This window comes from Octopus sinensis, linkage group LG5 (genome assembly GCF_006345805.1).
Source record: "Octopus sinensis linkage group LG5, ASM634580v1, whole genome shotgun sequence".
Lineage (NCBI taxonomy): Eukaryota > Metazoa > Mollusca > Cephalopoda > Octopoda > Octopodidae > Octopus > Octopus sinensis.
The window spans coordinates 45,095,047-45,120,870 of record NC_043001.1 but is presented as its reverse complement, the minus strand read 5'-3'; the positions used below and the strand labels follow the sequence as shown (position 1 = coordinate 45,120,870).

At 35.0% G+C, this 25,824-nt stretch overlaps 1 protein-coding gene across 13 annotated transcripts in view; it reads left to right on the top strand.

Annotated features, from left to right (window-relative positions):
- LOC115212426 (sorbin and SH3 domain-containing protein 1) overlaps window positions 1-25,824 on the top strand; it is a 504,251-nt gene that overhangs the window by 465,440 nt on the left and 12,987 nt on the right. For 12 of the 13 annotated variants that reach the window (XM_036503384.1, XM_029781340.2, XM_029781341.2 and 9 more), the window contains 3 exons: window positions 4,238-4,282; window positions 14,051-14,191; window positions 24,785-24,899. In XM_036503384.1, coding sequence (XP_036359277.1) covers window positions 4,238-4,282; window positions 14,051-14,191; window positions 24,785-24,899 — 301 coding nt within the window. The remainder of the gene's footprint in view (window positions 1-4,237; window positions 4,283-14,050; window positions 14,192-24,784; window positions 24,900-25,824) is intronic. The other variant, XM_029781336.2, reaches the window with a different exon arrangement.

Sequence of the window (25,824 nt, the reverse complement as noted above, 5' to 3'; positions counted from 1 at the left end):
ATTTATGTGTGTGTATATGCCTATGTATTTTTATATGAGGGGGTGCTGAAAAGTTCCTGGCTTTTGGTAAGAGAAAATACTGGAGGATCAGTTAATTATGATTTTATTCAACATATTCACACACTTGTTGCAGCAGTCCTTCAGTTTTTACAAGCCCTGTAAAAGAACTCAAAAGGTTGGGCCTCAAACTTGGCCTTTTGCGATACCCTTACAGCCAGAAAACTTTTCAACCCACCCCACCCCACCCCTCGTATAATATACATGTGTTTGTGTGGTGTGTCTGTGTGTATATATGCACACACAGATATATATACATACATGTATATGTATGTATAGACGTGTGTTTATATATATGTATGCACACACACACACACACACACATTTATATTGAGTGACTGATTATCTGATTAATTAATTGTTAGTTTTTGCTTCATCATCAAATTTCCCTTGCTTTGTATGATGTATATGTTGCTGTGTCAATGTAAATTTATGTGTAGGTGAGTCTGTTGGTTTTGGTCTTTCATGACAGATTAATAATTACAATGCATCAAAGTGAATACCAAACCTGCATATTCCAAACTGTGTTGCACATTCCTGGTATTGATTTTAGGTATAGCTCTCAGTACTGTTGAGATCATACCCAGCCCCTTCTGTCCCATGCCAACTCATTTTACCATTTCACTAATCAGTTAAAGACTTGTCATAATTCACTTCTTCACCTTCTCTCTACCATACCTATTGTATGCTTCCAGCAAATAGTAATTTTTTAAATAGGAAATGATACTGCCACCCCAATCACTATCCATATACCCTCGTCCCTTTCATCTCCTCCCCCATATTTTCTCTGCTGACTCATGGCTAAAGATTATATGTATTATAATGTCAGCTGACAACCAGCTAATTATATGCTTTCATCTATCAATCAACCAGTTGTATGCTCCTGTCCATGCCATTACAGGAAGTAGTCTGGTTTTTCTTATCCAGTTTACATCATCCAATGAACTGGATTGACATCAGGAAGACTCCAAAGCTACAGGCACTTGGATCAGCCTGAATAAGTTACGGAATACCCTTGTGTGTGTGTGTGCACACGCTTACTGTCAAAACTGGCAGTCTAACCACTGAATTAACAGAGATTGATAAAATAATTTCCTGGTTAAGATAAGTACTGGAATTGATATTAGTAATTGAAATTCTTGAAATGCTTAGTGGACAAAATGCTTAGCAGTATTTTGTCTGTCTTTACATTCTGAGTTCAAATTCTGCCAAGATTGACTTTGCCTTTCATCCTTTTGGGGTCAGTAAATATAGTACCAGTTGCATACCAGTGTTGATCTAATCAACTGGCCCTCTCCCTCAAAATTTCGGGCTTTGTGCCTAGAGTAGAAAAGAATATAACAGAATACCCATGACAGAATACAAACCACAGGCCTCTCAACTGTTCTTTAATTTGCTATCACTCAAAGTTCTACAACTAAAGTTTTTGTCATGATTGTGTATGCATAGTCATGAATGTAAGTACTTGGTTGTAGATGTGATTATGCAGAGTTGCTGCTGGTTGAGTTGCTAGAGTATTGAATGTTGCCCTCTATTCATGGCCAGCATTTAATTCTTACTGACTCATTCTTTTGCTGCTCTGAACTAGCTATATGAATATTGTCTCTACCCTCTTTACATCCTTCTCTGAGACCTTCCCTGTTTCTTACTTCCCAGATCCTACACTAAACACTTCAATTCAGACTTTACTCTCCAAAATTACAAGCCTCTGAAATTCATTTCTTGACCACATTTTTCCAAATTACACTGATCTACAGATTTTCATAGTGAAACCAGCCATATCAATTCTCACTAACCTGGAAAGCCTAACATGGATATTGCCCCTGCTAGTCTAACTTGAAAACTAGTGAAAACAAATTCATCAGAATATAAATAGGTACTTTAGTTTGCTATGGTATAGAGTTAATCATTTCTTTCAGAGTAAGTTGGGCCTGCTTCCCAAGTACATGGTTTCAGGTTCAGTCCCACTAAATGACATCTTGGGTGTCTTCTACTACTGGGCTGATCAAAGGTTTCTGAATAGATTTGGTAGAGAGAAACTGAAAGAAGCTTGTTGTATTTATGTATGCATGTGTGTGTGTGGGGGGGGGGGTTAGTTATTGTCTCCTTGACTTGACATTGCATGATAGTTGTAAACAAGTGTCACAGCCATGCAATTAGTGTCCTTCATTTCCAGTCTTCCATAGAAACATATCTGGTCATGGAGAAATACTACCTTACTTGGAAACAATTGAAGCTTGGCAACAGGAAGGGTATTTTACTGTAGAAAATCTGCCTCAACAAATTCCATCTAACCTATGTGAGCATGGAAAATTGGACATTAAAATCATGATGATGATGATAGTCAATACCTTGACCCTTTAGCATTTAAACAGGCCATATTTGGGCCAAATATTTTACCTAGTTTATGTTAAAACTGGCCAAATCCAGCCCCTCGCACCTGCCCTACAAAGTCAGTCTAAAAACATACAGTCACATCATCAAAATCTCTAAGCTATAATTCAAAATAGTGTGAATACATAAGCATTACATTTGACAGAGTAATCTAAATGCTAAAGGATTAAGTTATCTTGTGTCTCAGCCAAATTCAAAACCCTCTTTCAGTTCTTAGTTGAAGCCATTTTACTTCACTGATGCTGATAATGTCTCTGGAAAATGTGCCAGTTCTCTCTCCTTTATGTCTGATGTATTTTGCTTAAAAGTGAAATTTATATTTATTGTCAACTAAAAATGTGTGTATAAGACAAATCTTATTAAGCTGCCACATAGCCCATTGAAACCCCTTGACAAATTCTCTTTTCATTTCTTCATCAGAACTCCAGCTGACAGGAATTCTGTACTTGCCTTGCCTACTTCCATCTGTGTTATTGTAATATTTCAAAGCATTAACCTCAATGGCAAAAACATCAAAATCAGTTATCCCTGTCACCTTTAAACTACAGGCATTACTTTTCTCTTCCACTTTATCTTCATTCTTCTAAAGAAAAAAAGAAAATCTAAAAACTTCACCCAATGAGCCATTTTAAAATGTCTTTCTGTCTGTGTTTTTGTCCCCCACTACTGCTTGACAATTGGTGTTGGTGTGTTTATGTCCCTGTAACTTAGCAGTTTGGCAAAAGAAATTGATAGAATAAAAGCTTAAAAAAAATATGTACTGGGGTTGATACATTTGGCTAAAAATTCTTCAAGGTGGTACCCCAGCATATTTACAGTCTAATGACTGAAACAAGTAAAAGATAAAAGGTTTAAATTAAAGCCTTCCATTGTAATTTTATATAAGAATCTTTTACTATGTTTCAAACACCACTTTGATAATGAAAAGTTAATTGTTCTTTAAAATCTCTCCAAATCGGTGATTATTTTCAAAATGAATTGAAACAGAAATGTGGTTGAAGGGTTAAAATATAAGTTAGGTAAATATTTTGAGACACTCTTATGGAGTTTTCCTAATTTATTAATTAATATAGATTTCACAATTTAAGTCTTCCTCTTGAAGGTCAAGAAATACTTCAGGTTTAATCAGTTCCTGACTTTACAAATCCCAGCTAAGATCCAAAATACATTACACATCTGGGATGCCACAACTGTTAATTAAATACATGTATACATGCATATGTGCATGCTTGCACATGTGCACACACACACACACACTACATCCATAAGAAAGCTATCCATGTGACAAGGAAATACTTATCTACTCACTAGAAAAGATGTCTCCTCACTCTGCCTAGTTTGTTACTACTACAATGGTGTCTTCTTGGAACTACCGAGTTTGGACATAGGTTTTCCCTTTTCTCACCACCCATACTCTTAAATCCACATTAACCACTTTACTACATCCTTCCTTCTCAAAATGCCAACCCTCTGGATTTCACTCCCATTTGTAGATGTTGAACAAAATGTCTAAACCAAACATCATCCATATCAGTTTTAGGAAGCCTGTAAAATTCATTATTTGCATATAATCTGTATTATATATTTTTTAATACATGTATTTTATTTTTTAAATCTTCTCTCATCATATTTTGTCTGTCTATGTTTCATGATTTTTCCTTTATGCTATGATCATATTTACAGCTCCTTCAAATTTTGTGTCTCTGAATTTTATAACAATAATGTAATAATGATGTAAATGAATAATTAATTGAATGCCAAATTTCCTTATTTCTTGCCATTTCAGTAGATCCAGCCCACTTCGTATAATTTCCTATTCTAGAGATTTTGGGTAAGTGGAAGTATAAGCTAAGACAAAAGCAAATCCTTCCCTCTCTGTGCACCCACCTCCAGTGGCTGAATCCACCCAGCTGTGTTATTCCTTTTCTATGGCTGATGTTGTTGTTGTTGTTGTTGTTTAGCAAGTGTTGCCATCTTAATAATATGCATATGTTTGCTCTCAGTGTTTATTTATTTATGTATATTTACAAACACATGCACTTAAGTATCATTATTAGAATTTTTATTGTAAGATAATATTTAGTTACATCTTCTGACATTCTGAGTTAAAACTCCCAATGAGGTTGACTTTGCCTTTCATCCAATGGGGTGCAATAAAATAAGTACTAGAGTCAGGATAGGTATTGGAGTAATTTCAGAAATGTGTAGCCCTGTACCTGTGTAATAGTAAATAAATTAATGATATTATAAGAAATACTTGAACACTGGACCAAATGCTTTGCAAGGTTTGATTACATTTCTTTATAAATTCAACACTTTTGCAGGTTTAAAAAAAGTACATCTTAATTGTATAATTACACAGTGTTCCCACTACCTACAACAGTAAGCTGCATCTACTCATATATAGTGTCTATTTGGTGTAAGGTAGACCAAGCCAGTAAGGTTCAACCCTTTTGATTCCAATTCCATCTGAAATTCTGTTTCTATGATATAAAATTTCCCTCTTAAATTAAAACTGTCCACCTTAATTTCATGTTAATTTAGGTTCTAAATACCAGCTTATTAATGATTAATGTTTTTACTTAAATTCTTCTCTAATTTCAAAATTACTTTAACCCTTTCATTACCAACCCGGCTGAAACCGGCTCTAGTTTTGAGTACAAATGTCATGTTTTCATAAGTTCTGAATTAAAATCTTCCACCAAACCTTAGTCACAATTTATGTTCCTAACACTAGCTGAATGATAACTAAGTTATTTTACTAAATTCTTTGTTATATTTAAAGTAATTGAAAGAAACACAGAGCATCTCAAAATAAATACAGTAATGAAAGGGTTAAGCAAAATCAACAGAGATATGGTAACAAAAGGGTTAAGTGGTTGTCTTACAGACCACAGACCAGAGTTGGTCACTGGATATGAACCATTTCTTCTTTGTTCAGCAAACTGATAGTCTGGCATCTCACCCCAGCTTCACCTCTTGTAACATTATCTTGATAAAGGAGTAATTTAACCTTGATAATACACTCACTGTTGGTGAATGTATTGTCAAGTCAATTTGCCACCCCCACTGAAACTATCACTGTGCATATAGTCAATCTATATACCATCTACACAAACACACACACTTGCACACATCAACACTGTCAGGGAATATATCACATAGTCAATTTACTCCAACCTCCTCCAATAGCAGTAACTATATTGGTATTTCAATTGGAGTCAATTTACTTTTATTGTTGATATAATCTTAAGAAAAGTATGAACATCACACAGTCTCATTCACTCAATGTATTTCCAATATAATTACGGGGACTTGAGCCCGAGAAATGGAAATTTCAATTATTGTTAAATCTATTTCATCGAGGTAAAAAAAAAAGGCAAATAGAAATGCAAAACAAATAAGGCTATTTTATAACTTTCATAAAACAAAATTCCAGTTATTCAACTTAATTGTGCTTTTTCATTTTTTGTCTTCATTTCTATTTATTTCTTATTTTTACTTTTATTATTGTTTTCTTTGTTTAATTTTGTTTTATTCTTATAATTTCCGCTTCTGATTTAATTGTTGACCTTGTTAAAGGACCTTTCTGTATCATCAGTTCCATGGATATTAATGTATCTTTCCACAGGATTTATTTGTTTAAACTTTTAATCTGGTGTAACCTAAAGACAATTGATCAATGTGTTAGAAACAATTATATTAATAATATAAAATTACTATATTAAATTTTGATTAAAAGTCAGGCATAGCTGTGTGGTAAGAAGTTTGCTTCCCAACCACATGGTTCTGGGTTCAATCCTGCTGGAACTTCATCCATAACTCAATTTAATATTACTACCTAGATCTTCAGTGCCATGAGAAGATTCCCATTTGTTATAAGCTTTCAACATCAGGTCTGAGGTTAATCTCATACACTGATGTGCTGCATCCTACTCTGGAAACCCCTGAATTTTGGTTTCTCTCCTATCTACCCACGCCTCATCAATCTTGGGACTTTGCAAAAAGATCATGGACATTGCCCTTATTACTCTGATGAAAACACACACATACACAAACCAATCAAAAACTATTGTCTTTAATGACATCGATTAGATTTTCAAGCTAAATTTCCTTATTTTTATAATTTTAAAATTAAAATGGTTGTTTAAAACAAAATTTTATTGTTTTAGTTATGGTTTATCATATTTAATTTATATTTAACTTGGTATTGAACTTCTGATATAGAATGGTCCTATATGCATGACTAATGTTGCTTCTCTCACCAGTGCCAAGTATTTTATTGCTCACCTCCCTTGTCAGTTTTGCATGATGGAAATCTAAATGTGTTTATATTTATTAATTTTCCAGTTTTTCTTTTTTTTTTTCTCACCATGTTGTGTGTAATGTGTCTCTGAAGTTGTTTGTTAAAGTCTAAATTACATATTAAAAAAATGCAGATTAACAATAACGGTACATTCCCGAAACATTATCATACAACTTTAAACAGGTTTTCCTTGTTCCATTTTGGTCTCCATTTACCTTTTTCTTTTCTTTTCTTTTTTTTTTACATGGTGGCAATCCAATTCATTTTCTTGTACCCCACTACAAACATTCCACTATTATCAATATTATTATAATAATTACAATTTATTGATCTATTTTGTTTGTCTAGCAGACGCCTACCTCTCTCTCTAATACTCTTCTTTCTTCCACTCTGACTTTCACTATTTCATTATTATTATTTTTTTTTTTGCATTTTGTTGTATTTGTTTTATTTATTATTTTTTTTTTTAGATTTGCAACATCTACATTCCTTCGATCTGTCAGTGTTCAATATACAATTTCAGTGTTGCTTTGTTCTTTTGTAAATAATCTGTTGCTGACTCATCAATATTTTCTCTCCTTTCTCTTTTTCCATCTCTGAGCATGCATATCTAAGCTATTTCTCTTCCTTTTTTGACCAAAATTAAGTTATACACAAACCCTATGCATTATAAGCTAATTGGCACTGTCCAAGACATGCATCTTGAAGTGCATTCACATCTATGACACAAGGCCTTCACTACAAACATTATTTGATGTTTTACTTCCATGGTGTCTTCTTGAGCAGAGCTGATCACATCTATGCAACACCACCAGAGTAGTTTATACAGTAGATTGTATTTGTTGATGATGATGTTCAGTCACACCCTACAGTGTCATTATAAAAATATATGATCACATCTTTGAAATTTTGATGTTAGGAAGCTATGAATTTTATATGTCTTCAATGTGAAACATATATATCGAAAAACTGTAAAATCTACAAAACACATATATTGAACATCTACAAAACATGAAATTCCACTGAACTTCATTAGTCTTTTGACAAAGGTGTTATCTGAAATATTAGTTTCTCATAGCTTAACAATGTTTATATTTGTGTGTGTTTTTAGGCCTGGAAACAATGTAGCTGAGCTAATTCAGATGTTTGACTGAAACCCAAAGAGTTTTAGCATATTTTCCAAAGGCACAACAAACCACTATTGCAGTTTAGATATAGAAACTTTGACCTGTGGGCTGAGAAATCTCTTTATTTCACCGATTCCAAGTAGCCATTGCTGTACTTCATCCCTTGTTAATATTAGATAAAAATACTAATCTACTTTATATTACTTAATAGCAGTCAGCCTTGTACATCACTTGATTGATTAAAATTTGCTAATTATGAACTCACAGACACTGCAAAAACATTTTGTTCTTTGCCTGTTGTTGGCTGAAGAAGTTCCAGGTATAGAAGCAAGGTCTAGAATCAAAGGGTCTTAGAGTTAACCTAACAAAAACCAAAGTCATAGTAAGTAGGAAGGCAGACAAATCACAAATCCCTTCAGATAGATGGCCCTGCTCAATCCATTGAAAAGGTGTAGGTAGAAACTCCATGAGTGTAAGCTTTGAATACGGTGCACCACCATCAGAGGATGGTTAACAAGGAAACTAACTTTTGTATGTGGAAGGTGTACAGGTGCAATAAGCGCTGAAAATGCACAGATAATAAACTCCATCATCTGCCAGGGTGACAAGCTGAAGGTAGTAGATAGCTTCTGTTATCTAGGTGACCAAGTTAGTAGGAGAGGTGCCTCTCTCTTAGAGTGAAAGATAGATTGTTTGATGCCTGTGTGCGAACAGCTATACTGCATGGCAGTGAAACATGGGCTATGACAGCTGAGGATATGCATAGGCTTGAAAGAAATGAAACCAATATGCTTTGCTGGATATGCGATGTCAGTGTGCATGTTCAACAGAGTGTAAGCATCTTGAGAGAAAAGTTAGGTATAAGAGGAATTGGATGTGGTGTGCAAGAGAGACAACTGTACTGGTATGGAAATGTGATGTGTATGGACAAGGAAAACTGTGTAAAAAAATGCCAATTTCTAACTGTGGAGGAACCTGTGGTAGAGGTAGACCCAGGAAGACATGGGACGAGGTGGTGAAGACATGGGACGAGGCATGATCTTCGAACTTTGAGTCTCATAGAGAAAATGACTGGTGACCAAGACCTTTGCGGATGTGTTGTGCTTGAGAGGACCTGTTAAGCCAAGTGCACCTGTGATAGTGACACATAAAGAACATCTTTTGAATGTTGAGCCTTACGAAGGCAAAGTGACTGAGTTCCTTTCTAGTGTTGTGCTCCACAGAGGCAAAATGGCTGAGTTCCTTTCAAGCATTGGGCCTCATGGAGGCAAATTGGCTGAGTTCCTTTTGAGTGTTAGGCCTCACGGAGGCAAGGTGGCTTGGTTCCTTTTGAGTGATGGACCTCATGCAGCCAAGACCTTTGGCATTATGTTGTGCTTGAGAAGAAGACCCATCAAGCTGAGCAAAATTGCAGTTGTGACAGATACTGGTGTCACACAAATTGACACCTGTGCCAGTGGCATGTAAATGCACCCCAGTGTCATGCAAATGGCATTTATGCTGGTGGCACGTAAAAGCACCCATTACACTTTCGGAGTGGTTGGCATTAGGAAGGGCATCCAGCTGTAAGAAACCATGCCAAATCAGACTGGAGTCTGGTGCTGCCTTCCAGCATGCCAGCCCAGTCAAACTGCTCAACCCATGCCAGCATGGACAACAAACATTAAATGATGACATATATATATATATATATGTGTGTGTGAGAGAGAGAGAGGAGATGACAAGGGACTTCTGGTGGTTTGCTGTACTTGAGAAAGCATGCCAAGCTAAGTAGAATTATGGTTATCCACACACACAGGTATGTTCTCTACATCCCTCTCTCAGCCAAGAGATCCTAATCTTGCTGGCTCATGGGTGCTGGTGTCACCTATCTGTACCTATGTCAGTGCCATGTAAAAGCACCTGTTTCGCATAAAAGTTCCACATAAAAGCATGTAGTACATTCTGTAAAATTATTGGTGTTAGGAAGGGCATCCAGCCATAGGAACCAAGCCATAACAGACAAGTGGATCCTGGACAGTTCTCCAGCTAGTCAACTCCTGTCAAACTGTCCTACCCAGGCCAGCATGGAGATTGGACGTGCACTTGCTTCATTCACACTCCTCTCTGGATATGTTGATTTTCATATTCCAAACTGGTTTTCAAATCATTGTCTCTGCACACACACACACATGCATCCCCCCTCTCTCTCTCTCTCTCTCTCTCTATGTCTCTTGTGTGTACTTGCATTTGTATTATTTATTTATCTTTATTATTGTTAGAAATTCTTAAAATTCTTTCACATTTGTAATATATATTATTTAATTTTTTTAATACTCTTTAAATTGAGATATACACAATTGGTCTTTTTTGCTGAACAGGAATTTCATGCTATATAAAATTTGTTACAATTTTATTTATTTATTTCAATGTTGAACAAATTTGATATCCAGTGAATGGAAAGAACTATTTTCTCTGTCTTCCTTCTTTTTTTTTCTTCATTATTTAATATGTTTGTGTATAAATATTTTTTATGTCTGTTTCAACATTTAGTATTTTAGTCTCAAGTCAGTAACATCTGTGTATGTAACTGGATATGCATATGCATGCGTGCACAAATGGTTGTGGCTAAGCAGTCTCCTTTCTAACCACATGGTTTAGGGTTCAATGCCATGCCTGGCACTTTGGGCAATATTATAGCTCCCAACTCAATCAAAGCCTTGTTAGTAGGATTTGATTGATGGAAATTGAAAGAACCTCATGCGTTTGTGTGTGTGTGTGTGTGTGTGTGCATTCATGTATGTGTAGGTGCATATATATATATATCTGGCCATAGAAAATTTATCTCAAAAAATTCTGACCCATGCGAGCAAAGAAAAATGAATGTTAAAACAATGATGATGATACTGACATGCACACATCACAACTGGAATTTCACTTACCAAAGAATGTAAACAAAGACACCATTTCATTCAGGCAATGTGTTGAGGATAGACAAAGGGACTCACACACACACGCACATACATATGTAATATGTGTGTGTGTATACACATACATGCATGGTGAGTTTTTTTTTCTTAGTACCCATCTGCCAATTCCATTCACAAGGCCTTGTTCAGCCTAAGCCTATAATAAAAGACACCTGCACAAAGTGCCACACAGTGTGACTAAAGTCAGAATTACATGACTGCATCTATCATACGTGTGTGAACTCTTAAAACATTCTTCCTTCAGACTTACCAGTATTTACTAAAGTGGATATAATATACAATCTATGGATATAAAGATTTCAAATTTTGGCACAAGGCCAGCAATTTCAGGGGAGGGATAATCAATTATGTTGACCCCAGTGCTTGACTAGAGCTTGTTTTATCAACCCCAAAAGGATGAAAGGCAAAGTCGATCTTGGTAGATTTTGAATTCATAATGTGAAGACAGCTGAAATGGCACTAAGCATTTTGCCCAGTGTGCTAATGATTCTGTCAGCTCACTGCCTTCACAATCTATAGATATAATGATAGGCCTTTCCCCTTTTATGTTCCAGCACTTAAGTTTTCCATTCTTTGTGAATTCAGATTGATATAGGTAAAGTGCAAGCTACCTTTTTTAGAAGACGTGGTTCATCATCAGGTGGACTGCACTATTAAAAAATATTCATGGTAATTTTTTGTTAGGTGTACCATTCAGAAAGTCTCGGGGACTACAGTTTGCTCATGACTGGTCATCATCATCATCATCATCGTTTAATGTCTGCTTCCATGCTAGCATGGGTTGGACGTTTTGACTGAGGACTGGCAAATCAGATGGCTGCACCAGGCTCCAATCTTGATCTGGCAGAGTTTCTACAGCTGGATGCCCTTCCTAATGCCAACCACTCTGAGATTGTAGTGGGTGCTTTTACGTGCCACTGGCATGAGGGCCAGTCAGGTGGTACTGGCAATGGCTACGCTCAAATGGTGTTTTTTACGTGCCACCTGCATAGGAGCCAGTCCAGCGGCACTGGCAACAACCTCTCTTGAATGTTTTTCACATGTCACCAGCACAAGTGCCAGTAAGGCAATATAACACAAGAGCCTATTGTTACTTGATTTCTGCTCTACTTTACTTTCCAAGTTAATCCTATGAGTCATTTTTGGATATATACATACTCATAATTTTCGTCTTTGGACAGTTGCATCACATCACCAGTTGTATATCCATGTATACATATAGATGCACTTACTTGTACATTCGTGCTCACATGTATTCATACATGCATATATGCACACGCACGCACACACACTCACTCTCTCTCTCTCTCTCTCTCCCATGCATACACACATTAGATGTACTAAACTAAAGAGACTTCAACTAATATCTTCTTTTCTTTAACTTACTCTCTATCAAGTTATTGTTATTTGTTGAAAGTTGAACTATTCAGTGTTAAAATCAGTCACAAGTGTTTTGTATTTAATTATTTTGTTCCCTGTGATGTATCAGTGCTATCTGGTTATCCATCATTACTACTTTTTGCAGATTATCACAGATATGATTCATGAATAATCCTTACTATTATCTTCCATGTTCCACAGCATCCTGTCTGGTTATATGTATTTGCTGACCTAGTTCCATTTATTAATTATATTTCCATCCATTTTCTCACTGTCTTGTCATCTTCCAAATGGTGTAATGAAGTAACAAAAGTTTAGGCAACTTTTAGATAACACTTCCCAAGACACTAATCACAGAAGGAAGTTATTCTCAGACCAGAGACCTGGCTTAAATGCTTGCAACAGTTGACTCCTCTAACAGCATCCATGAGCCAAGTAGTGGTGTTAAACTAGGTAACATATTAAGTCTGCTATCCAAAATGTACAAAACTAAATTTTAGTTTCCTTTATCTACATTTCAAGTTCATATTCTGCCAGGGAACATTTCCTTTCCATCCCCCTTTGGGGTTGATAAGATAAGCACCAGTAATTTACTAGTGTCAATCCAGTGACTATAACCCACTTTTATAAATTGGTGGCAATATGCAAGTTTTAAAAAATTATTACATTATTTGCCCAATTCAGTGAAATGAATATCAGCAATATATTGGTTTCAGATATTGGCACAAGGCCAGAAATTTTGGAGGAGGGGTTAAGTCGATTGTATCAACTCCAGTATTCAACTGATACTTATTTTATGAACTCTGAAAGGATGAAATATAAATTTGACCTCAACAGAATTTGAACTCAGAATGTAAAGATGGATGAGATGCCACTAAGCATTTTGCCTAGTGTGCTTACAATTCTGCCAGCTCGCCTCCTTAATATTAGTAATATATTCTTTTCTACTCTAGGCACAAGGCCCGAAATTTTGGGGGAGGAGGCCAGTCGATTAGATTGACCCCAGTATGCAACTGGTACTTAATTTATCGATCCCGAAAGGATGAAAGGCAAAGTTGTCCTTGGCGGAATTTGAACTCAGAATGTAAAGACAGATGAAATATGGCTAAGTATTTCACCCAGTGTGCTAACATTTCTGCCAGCTCACCGCCTTAATATTAATAATATATTGAAGAATTAGTTAATTCAGCTATAAACCCCACCACCACCACCACTACCTTAAAAATATATGATCTTGGTACCAATGGAAGAAATCAATCTTTATCATTTGAGATGTTGGTTGCTGTGTTTTTCGCACTACTCTCTTGTGATTTAAGATTTCCAGAAGCTGTCCATATTAATGGCATCACTGTTACTACTATCTAAAGTAGATAGAATGTGTATATGTGATCAGTAAGCTGAGATGATCCAATTGTTAAAATAAGCCAGAATAAATCACAAATCTCAACCTTTGATCCCCCCCACCATTACAGTATGATGAACCATCTATTCTTGACCTTTTTCCAGCAGGTTTCTTGTCTCTCCTATTCTTAATATTCCAGTTGTTATTATCAGTATTATTATTCTTTCCTTTATTAAAGATTATTGGATTGGCAGAATCAATGGAGCAATAGATTAAATGCCTTGTAGTATTTAGTTACATCCCTTTACATTCAAGGTGATTTCGCCTTTTACCTTTCTGAGTAGTCAGAAGATTGATTTAATGGAGTGAACCCTTTCCCTAAATATTGTAGTATGGTGTCTGCTAAATTTTTTCTTCCATGTATTTATTTATTTTCTAACTTATTTTGATTGATTGCTTGTTTATTTTCCTGCAGTCCATCCCAGAAATCTCCAATACCAAATGATAGGTTTGAAGAAGTGGTAAGCACACTGAGTGTACCTCCTGAGCGCCGTAGAGGCTTTCAAATCCAAGGAAAAGCAAGAGCACTCTATTCATTCAAAGCCCAGAATTCAAAGTAAACTTTTCTTTTTTTCTTTTTTCTATATTGTTTTTCTAAAACTTCGTATCTTTCCTTTTTCTCTTCTATTGTTTTTTTTTCCTTTTTTCATATTGCTAGCTACATTTTTTTAGGACCTTGGTTTCCAGCATTTCAAAAATATAAGTTTATTGAAAATTTAAAAATTTGGCACAATAATATATTTTCCAAGCTGAATTGCTGGAGTTATTTCACTTTTTCCAAAAAAATGTTTTAAAAAAAGTCATAGAGGTTTAAAGTTTGATTATTTTCACCCAGTCAGGAAACAGTATTTGGAAGCTATTTTATGCGTGACTGCACATTTTGTCGTAAACATCCGGAAAATAGCTTGTGTTGTCAAGAAAGCATAAACAACACGTCTTTTGTAGTTTTAAGCATTACAATAGCACGAACTTAAAAGATTTAGCCTAAAAACGCTATTTAGCTGTTATTTTTAGCACACCTCACAACCACCTCAGTGACAAAAAGGAATGAGTAAACAACACATATTTTGTAGTTTTAATGCAAATGCGATAACATGTTAGATGGTTTCAATACAGTTTTAACAGAAAGATTTGGAAGAATTAGATGCAAATTCTTTAGTATTTTCTTTCATGTAAATAAATGTTTCTGTTAATTTAAAAATTTGGCAGCAAACTGTTATAAAATGACAATGTTCTAAAAGATGTACATGTTTATATGTTATATATGAAAATAAAAGAGTGGACAAAATATGCCTTAAAAATGCAGTAAGCAGCAAATTTAGAAAATATTTTAAAAATCAAAAATGGAAGTTAGAAATACATTCAATCAATTTCTCAAACAAATCACAATTTTCCTATTTTCTGTGCCACATAAATTCACAGAGATATGAATCTACTATAGAATGGTGAGTATCACAGCATCGTTTATTACCTTGGTTCACAGAAGCCCATGTACTCTCCACTTGTTGAATGTGGGTACCATCTTTCGGGCTAACAAACCCAATGCTGTGGTTCACCATTTATGCTCAAAATTGTAACCATCAATTTCAGGAATGTGTGAGTATTCCCTTCACAAATTGCTGAAAATTGTGGTTCCTGGAAGAATTGAGTGATGTATACATTCTTTCAGTGTGTCATGATTCTAACATGGCACTGCATACAGAAAAACCTATCTGGTCTTGCAACACACTCTTCCAAAAACCCACTGCTCAGGTAGGACCCTTCTTCGGTTGTACTTGCGTCTTCAGAAAACTGTTTCATCAATCTCAGCAATCTTTCCAGGACCACCAACTTGAATTGGATGATGGAGCAAGTCCTCCGCACATATTTCTCTAACATAGTGATTATAATCAATGGCTGTGCTACGGCTCATCCCCAGTTCTTCAATACAAAACCCGACTGAAGTCAATTCCTTAACCCATGAGTAAAGGAAGAGCATTACAGTCCTAAGAGGAAGGTTACCATCTTCAAATCATGTGTCTTTCCTCACCGACACAGACTTCATGCATTCTCGGCACCAGCATCGCCAATACATGTTCCCATGACATCTTTTTGTACATATAGCATATTTCTTCCTTTTACATAGTTTCTTTATTACTATGGAAACAGCACATGCTTTCTTGCAGACAAAAGAGTTCTCATGTTCCACTTGTTACTATGGAAACAGGCATGAATATGTTTGTGACATACAATTGGCTAAAATTACCAAAATTTTCAAACTTTAATTGCTAATAACTCTTTATTTATTGATTTATAATGAAAATGATTTTTACATAATTCATTAGCCTATAAAGGTGTATCATTACAATTCGAACAAAATTGATGCTGGCAACCAGACTAGATCATTTTTTTATTCACTGTCTCTTCTTTTTCTTTTTTTATTCACCTTTTTCTCGTTTTTTTATTTTCCATGAGGTTTCAGTTTCAATCCTTCTGCACAGCTCCTTGGGCAAATGTCTTCTATTATAGCCCTATGGTTTATGAATGAATTTTGGTTGAAGGAAACTGTGCGGAAGGTTTATTTACATCCCCATAACTTAACAGTTCAACAAAAAAAATTGACAGAATAAGTATCAAACTTAAAAAATAAGGACTGTGGTCGATTTGTTCAACCAAACCCTTCGAGGTGCTGCCCCAGCATGGCCTCAATATAATGGCTGAAATATATAAAAGATGACATAAAGTACTTTGTAAGTGTTTGTAGTATTTGATTCACTGTGCTTGTGACTTGTGAGAGAAGTTAGGTAAGTTCAAGAATCAATGGGGGCCCAGTACTGTTGGCAAAATATGAACCACCAGCTAATAGGAACCCTATTTACATGCCCTCCTTTTTAGAAAAATCTGAGAACTAAATCTGTTAAGCTGAGGTAACAAAATTTTATCACCAACATCAGCACCATAAGAGCACAAATACCAACTCTAACACCACCACCTCCCCTTATTACATCAATACCAGCATCACCAGAAATTCCAACAGCAGCATCAATCACGACCAACAACAATATCCACACCACTCTTATCAACATTACACTCCTTTAAATTACAATAACATTAGAAACTGTAGATTAGAATTAAAATTATGAAAACTTTAGGAAGAAAACATGTTCTCCAAAAAAATATTATTTACATTCTTAAATATTTTTTTTTCTGTGTGTGGTGCATATCTTCCTCACTGTTCAAATATGTATAGAATGGTTGTGCAAGGTTTGAGTTAGGGGATGGAATGACGAGAAAGGAAGAGAGAAACAATCAAAGGCGATAAGGAAGGGAAACCATTTCTAAAATTCATTGTAGTAAAATGTGAGGTATTTGACCATATGAGAGAGAGGAGGGAGAGTCATGAGATAAAAGTAAAAAGAAAGAAGAAAACCAAGAATCAGAGAACAAGAGAGAAGGATGGAGGAGTGATGGAGTGAGAGGCAGACTGTAAAGAAAAACAGAAGGAAGAGAAAGATTGAGGAAGAATGGACTAGAGAGAGAGAGAGCGTTGGAAGAGGAAGGAAAAGTGTAAAGAATGATTGCATAATGTTAGTATTCAAATATGCAGGATGTTTCAGTTTGCAGCTGAAGGAATTAACTTCACTAATCCATGTTGCCATAGAAATATATTAATAAACCATTGCCACTGGATTATATATAGAAGTCTCTTCAGATAGGAGTGGCTGTATGGTAAGTAGCTTGCTTACCAACCACATGGTTCCGGGTTCGGTCCCACTGCATGGCATCTTGGGCAAGTGTCTTCTGCTATAGCCTCGGGCCGACCAAAGCCTTGTGAGTGGATTTGGTAGACGGAAACTGAAAGAAGCCTGTCGTATATATATATATATATATATATATATATGAGTGTTTGTGTTTGTGTGTCTGTGTTTGTACCCCAACATCGCTTGACAACCAATGCTGGTATGTTTACGTCCCTGTTACTTAGTGGTTCGGCAAAAGAGACCGATAGAATAAGTACTAGGCTTACAAAGAATAAGTCCTGGGGTCGATTTGCTCAACTAAAAAGGCGGTGCTCCAGCATGGCCGCAGTCAAATGACTGAAACAAGTAAAAGAGTAAAGAGAGTAAAAGAGATAATTATAATGTCTTGTCAGTTTAAAATTATTGTGTACACATATATGTAAAGATGTGTGTGTAGCCAGTAAATTATCAGAAAGACCCTGAAATATCATAAAACCAAAAAGCCCTAAATTTGTATTAAGACTGGTAGGGTCATAGAGTCAATTAAAATCAATCTCAATAATTACTTGGTTCTTGTTTTAAGCCATTGTGGAAACTTATTTGTAGTTGCTCAATTTACTAGAAATAGTAGCCAAATCCTTCTCAAATCACATCTTAAAAAATTAGAAGGGTACACTGGATAATACTATCTTAGATATCCTTAAAAAGATAAAGATAGTCATGATTGGAATGTCCTTGATCATAGGTCTGCTCAATCTCAGAGGAGTTGGAGAAAAAAGCACCATCAACTTCAAATGGGTTCATCCCAGAAGAATTTGAACACAATGTAAAGGGGCAAAACTAAATACCAGAGTGTATTTTGTTTGGTACTCTACTAATTTTGCATGTACTCTTTTTTTTAATAAGAGTAATATTTTATTTTTTCTTTTAATATCTTAAATTGTTTTATAAGACCAGCAATTTAGAAGCAATTCATGTAGCTGATTATTATCAATCTCAGTACTTCGTACTATTTTAACAACCCAGAATCATGTCAAACAAAGCTAACTCCAGCAGGAGAAAGAACTGTAACTAAATACTACAAAATTTTATTTTTTTGGTGTTCTACCAATTTTGTCATCCCCCACCTTTACAGTTATGATATTTTGAAATTTTCCTCAAAGGCATACATTTTGAGTGAAAGATGAAGTCAGTAAACTGGTGCTGTATTTTATCAACTATAGAAGGACAAAAGGCAGAGTCTGCCTCAGCAGGATTTGAACTTTGAAAGTAAAGGGATGAGACCTAACTACAAATCCTTTTGTCAAGTATTCTGTTATATCTGTTTACTGCCTTCAAACTAGTACAAATAATAATAATTTATTATATAAGCAAAAGACTTCAAATTTGCAGGTGGGGTATAGTCATTTATACTAACCCCAATTCATGTCTTGTGCTTTTTTCATCAATCCCAGAAAGATGAGAGACAAAGATAATCTCCCTGGGATTTGAACTCAGAACTTACAAGACTATAACCAAATACTAAATGCTACTAATAATACCAAAAGAATGTGGACATTGATCGAAAGAATGTAAAACACTAAGACAAAAATGGACCCAGTTGTTATTGCCTATAGCTTCCAGTCAAACCACGTGCCAAGCAGTTGCAGAAAATTGCACTCTGGAGGACAACTAACATTCTGAACATGTTTCTCATGGGATATAAACTTCATGTCTCTTGTTCAAACTTGGTTAATTTATAAAAACACCAGTATGCATGCTGTGAAATGTAAACAGAGATACCACCAAAAATTTCATTTAACACAAGGTCCACAGAATTTGAGAGAGAGTATAGCCAGTTATATTAACACCTGTCAATAACCAGCTGGTTCTATATTCTATTTTAACAAACACCAAAATTTGATGCAAGATTTGAACTCAGAACATAAAGGAACATAACTAGATACTGCAGAACATTTTGTCTTGTGCTCTTTCTATAGCATGTAATACCTAATATGTATTTCTAATATTTGGTATGAAGCCATATACTTTGGGGAAGAGTTATGCCCAAACAATCAATTATCATTACCATCATTATTGGCAAAGATATTCATATTTCATACAATTTAAACTGATCTTTAAACAACTGCAATACCTGATTAATTCTTATTCTATAAGACTGAACTGAACAGTAAAATTGAACTTAAGAAATTAAGTAATTTTGTTTGTTCATCACTCTTCCATTTCTACTATCTGGTATATAGTGAATTATTATTATAATGTATGTCTAGCACTTATTTTATCAACTTTGTAGCAATAAAAGGCAATACTGACACTGGCAGAGTTTGAACTCAGAATGTAGAAAAATAACACTGAAATACTGAGTGGTGCCTGATCCATAACTCCTCTTGTTCCATTCCACCACTTTCTTTACCATTGATGCTTTGTATTATAAGCACAGAGCCTGAACATGGGGGGAGGGGACAGTCAATTGCATCAACCCCAGTGCTTAATTAGTACTTACTTTATAGACTCCAGAAGGATGAAAGACTAAGTTGACCTTGGTGGGATTTGAACTCAGAGCACAAAACCAGAAGAAATGCTGCTAAGCATTGTGTCCAGCATGCCTATGATTCTGCCAGCTCATTACTCTTTTCTTAACCAATAATAAGAATGATAATCATAATCATAATGATTTCTAATATAGACTACATTTTTCTACAAGACTACATTTTTCTACTTTAATCTATCCCAGTAATTAACTGGTGCCTATTTTATTGACTTGGGAAGTATGAAATGAGAATAAGTTGGTCCCAACAGAATTTGAAATCAGAATGTAGAAGCACATTATGAAATACTGCTAGTCTTAATGTTTTACTACAGATTTCACTACTACCCTTCCTATTATAATAAAGTTAAGTATTTTTAACAAATGTTGGAGAAAGGTGGAGTCAATTAAATGACCTCAATGCTTGGCTGTTACTTATTTTGTTGAAAGCAAAGATGATGCTAGCAAGATTTGAAATGTATTAATAAAGATGATGAGGAGGAGGGTTTTGTTTCTAGGGCACTAGACCTATTTTTTAGAGTCAGTTGAACCAATCAGTTAATTAAAGTATCATAATTGTTGGGTTGTAGCTGCAAATGGTGATGGTAGTTGGGGTTTTTTTTAGGAGTGATAATTATAGTAGATCATCAAATATTTTATTTCAGCAAAATGGTAATTTTTTATAAGGGTGGAGGGTCATAGTTAACTAAGTACAGCATCTTTATATCACTGGTATTTAATTTATGAATTCTTATGGGAACTATGATTGCAGAATATAGGGAGATGAAACTAAATATTACAAATTATTTAGCCTTGTGCTCTTATCTATGACCTGAGTCAATAGGATATTAAATAATTTATGGTGGAAGTCAGTAGTTCATAATCTATCACTGATACTGTTTGTGTATGTGTGGGTGGGGCCAGTCTAGTCCAGCTAGCATCTCTAAATTAGATGCTCTAGTTGTAAGTAAAAGGCTGTACAAGTATTGCAGGGGTGAAATTAAAAGCATCTTTTAGTGAAGAAAGCTAGCTCTAATAAACTCCAGTAGGAGATTTACATCTCAATTGCTTAATCACTACAGAAACAGAAACAGAATGCAAACTTTAGCTCTTTTTATTTAAAAAAATGATTGATTAGCTTGTTCTTTTTTGCAGCTGACTTATGAACCCAGCTAAAGCTAGTGATGACTAACTGGTGGTGACAAATTTAAGATTTTCTGTCCATCACCACTAGACGTAAAAAAAAAACCACTTGAGAGGTTGGGTGACAGTTTGCTTTCTTGGAATATTTCAATTCATTTCATTCTTAGACATACAACCAGAAATGTTTAGGGTAAGAGTAAAAGAGGCTCCTATATTTTGACTGGTATTTTGCTGGTACTTTATTTTATTGGTCCCTTAGAAAGAGGAAAGGCCAAGTTATTCTCTTGTAAGAATTGGATTCAGATATTTAAATATCTGAAAACATTTAGGCCAATGCAGTACCGATTCTACTATCCATCACCTTTATTTCAATTAATATTTTAATTTGGTGTATTTAATTATTTATATCTTCAAAATGAGTCAGAGTTTTGAAAGGAAGAAGTAAGAGAAGTAATACAAACAATAATAACTATCTGAAAATGTGACTTCTTTTTAACCTCCTTCTTTCTCTTTTTACTTTTTCTATCTATGTTGTTCTTGGTTGTTTTTTTCCTTTTCTCCTTCAGCTACTCCATTGACCTGTTACCATCCTATCTCCTGAGTTCTCCTACCACCATATATACACAGACAGACATAGCTTCAGTAGCAAAGCCATCATCCCTGTAATGTGTTATGACTGTTCTCTGTGTGTATAAGTGGGAGAAGTGAAAGAGGGCAAAAAGGAGTAGTAAATTAGTTAGCTGATATTATTGTTAATATTATTGGCAGGATCATTAGCATGTGGGAAAAAATGCCTTGTGGTATATTTAGAAATGGTTCTTTAGATTCTCATTTCAGATCTCACTGAGGTCAATTTTACCTTTTATGCTTCTAGGGTCAGTGAAATGAAGTATTTGTGAAAGGTTGAAGGTGAATTACTTCTACTCTCTCCTTCCACTTGTACCCTAGTCAGAAAGCACCATCATCTGGAGTTACTGACCTTTTAGGTAGTCAGAGACCATGTCTTGCTCACATATTCCATTTTTTAGCAGGGTTTCAATAGCTGGATGCCCTTCATATCATCAACCACTGTAACTTTAGTACTAGAGAGGCTGTCTTGTACCTGGCAAAGCTAAAGAGTCCCCCAGAGAAATAGGCTAATAATTTTTAGCATCTGCTCTGCTTTCTCCTTTATAGGATAGGGCTTATTATTTATTCTTTTAATTTTGGGGGAAGTTAGTCACAAGCAATGGAAGCTCCAGAAGAGCTTTCTTTTTCCAAGTGTTTTCCTTAAATGAATCACTGGAAAATGACCAAAGTCTATTGCTGAGTTCAACTTCATCTCATCAGTGGCCAATATTACACTATCCTCTTTTATGTAAATGGGGTTGGTGGTTGCCTCTCCCTTATGTAAAGTTGCAGAGTTGAACAACTCACCAGACTTATTTATTTGTGTATCTCACACTGCAAATGTTTTTGCAAATACGTAGAAAACTTTAGAAGTTCGTTTTTATATTTCCCTATCTTTTTAATGAGATAGTCTGAGTTTTTCGATCTCTGAAAGTACCTTGTATAAGTGGGACTTCTCTCTGTCATTAAATTGTTTATTTAAGTGAATTATGATCTTTTTGAAATGATTTCCTGTCAGCTTTGTTGAAGTTTAAGTTGGACAGGGTTACACATCTTTGATTTACCTCCAATCATAATTGTCAATTCTATTGTTATGATTCTAAGAAAATCTTTGACATCACTTCAAACTGCCAATTATGTTTCATGTTATAGTGAAGCAGAAGGCTAAAATGTTGTTGCTCCTGGTGGGTAAAGTATTATTTGTTCTATGAACATCGTTTTTAGTGAGATTAAAATTTTGTTCATGATATAATATTCCTGATATTGTTTTCGAGATATTTGATGTTTGGGAAGTTGAAGTCACCCATGATCTAGTTTAGTTAGTACTTCTTAGATTATTCTAAAGTTTTTCTCAAATTTACCATTGATTTTGAGATGTCAGGTCTACGATATGCTGTACATAGTGAGTTGCTGTGTGTACTACAAGTGTATCACAGACATTTTGAATATGACAAGGTTAATGATGGCAACTCTACCATGACTTCTTTCTTTCCTGTCTGTGTAAAACACAACATATCTTGATACATGTAGCTCAGCAATTGCTATGTCTGTAGATAGAGACATTGCAGTAAGTGCTATGCATATTGCTTAATAGTATGCAGAAAGATTTCTCAGGTACGGAATTTTGCTTCTGTTGTGGAGCTGTGGCAGGAATTGGTCCGACATTTTGTTTTATATATGTATTTGGTATTTATTTTGTAATTGACTCAAGTTGGATTATTTTCTATTCAACAAATAAATTTCAAGTTGTGCTCAAAAGTTTTGAGATGTAAAAAAAAGTCAAACAAAATTGTAAGATTGATATCGGTTACCTCCCTTAGAACATCTCATTTTAATATTGTGAACTAGATTATGCAACTTTAGTTTGATCTTTATAGGACTACTCTGCACTTGATGACTTTGCTTCTAACAGTACATATATATATACAATTCCCATGTGAATATGACAGTTATTTGCAAACTTTTACCCCCATTTTTAGTCGTGATTTCTGCTTTTTACTGGGATGTAAATTTCAGATTCACAAAGTCTTGAACTGTGTAACTTTATACTCTATTCGGTTGGATATTATCTTCAATATTTACATGTCAGTTGTCAAATATCAGAGATAAATTAAATCCATAGCATTCCTTTATTAAGATCTCTTTGTACAGAACAACTAAGTTCAATTGTATATCAAGATGGTCCCTTAATTTGCCAGTATTAACAGCCACATCTCATTAAAATCCCACCCTGCAGTGTTAGAAAATAGAAACTATATTATGTTGTTATAGATACTGTGTATGATAAGATTACTGAATGGAACTTCTTTGATCATAGGTTTATTCATGAACAGTGTCTTGGGATTAAACAGCAGCAACAACTGTAGACCAACACCAATCATATCTTACTAAAAATACAGTCACCATAAGTTTTAACATTTGGTTATCTAGGTTACCATAAGTTTCAGACAGTTCTGCTATATATATCATATACTTACATCTATTGATCCTATGACACTTCATCTATGAGGGTCCAACAATCAAACTTTACTTTTCTATACATCTTCCTTGACCTTCCCTTTCTTTGTACACTCTATTTCCATCAAATGGCCATGTTAACACTGTCATCTCACGTTTATACATCAGCTAATGTATCAGGCATTGCATTGGGCAGAATTGGACAAAATGCCATACTATTTAGTTCTGGATTTTTACATTCTGATTCAAATCCTATTGAAGTCAAAACTACTTTCCATCCTTTCAGAATGGATAAAGTATTAGTCCAGTACTGGATTCGATTTAATTGACTAATACTTCTGGCTTCCTTAAGCAAGAGGCTACTGCTAAGAACCCTCAAATGAATCTTCTTTGTGCTTTAAGGTTGATGGGGATTTAAACTCCAATGACCACAGTTTTCTTGTGATTATCTATGACTCTGAAAACAGTGTGGATTGGCAGAATCATTAGAACATCAGAAAATACAATGCAGTATTTGTTCCCAGTTCTTTACATTGTTAGTTCAAATCCCACTGAGGATTCAAAAAGACAAAAGAGCAGCAGAAAAGACTCAAACTGCATATATATAATTAGCCAGATGATTAATAAAATATTTACTTTCTGTAAATTACCAAACTTCATCTTATATTTCCTTGTTCCTTTCGTTTCTTTACAGAGAATTATCATTTAGAAAAGGAGACGTTCTTTATCTTCACCATCGACTTGATAAGAATTGGTTTGCTGGGGAGAAACACGGACGTTATGGCATCTTCCCATGCAGCTATGTTGAGGTTGGTATAAAGTACATTGACATAATTTCATTTTCTTCCCTTTTAGCTTTTTTTTTGGTTAACTTTTTATTCTTTTATTCTTGCTGTCTCTTACTTCATTCTTACTGCTTCAATGATTATAAGGGAAATACCTGAATGATAAGATAATGAACACTTGTAAGTTGAAACTCACCACTAGTTTTTTGTTGCTGTTTTGAAAGTGGAGATACTGTAACAAACTGTCAAATCCATGCCAACATAGAAAACAAGCATAAAAGGATGGTGGTGGTGGTGGTCTTTTATCAGATTACAACACCTGCTGCAGGTGGCAATACAAAGGGAGCACTGGTTTGAAACCAGCAGCTGGTGTAGGGTTTGTGTGTGTGCGTATGTGTGTGTGCACACACGTGCGTACATGCATGTGTGCACATGCATACCTCACTTGTCAGTGATGTGTGTTAATTTGTCAAAAAAATCTGATAAACCATTAAACACACATAAAATAGTAAAGAAAATTTAAATTCAATACTTTCTGCCTGATTATATAGCTAATAATGTAGTATTATATTGAACATAATAGGAAGGTGTGGCATTTGTGATAAATCATAAAAGTTTGAAAATGTTTTTTTCTTATTCAAATCTATCAAAACTACTCCTCACATGCCCATGCACCGTTTCCACTTTGTGATTCTTTTACAGTTCACTTTTCTGTCTTGTTTTATCCTGTCTACTATGCATGCACTTATGGCTATCATTGCTGTCTTTTTTTGTGTGGATTATTACTACTTTCTGTCCCTTCTGTTATCTTTTTCTGATGAGTTGTAGTTACTCCTGAGCACTGTATACAATAAGCTCATCATTTTATCAACCCTTGAATGATCACAGGCAAAGGCATGATTAGATCTCCAGCTATAGAGATACTGAATTCATTATGGCATGTACTCAA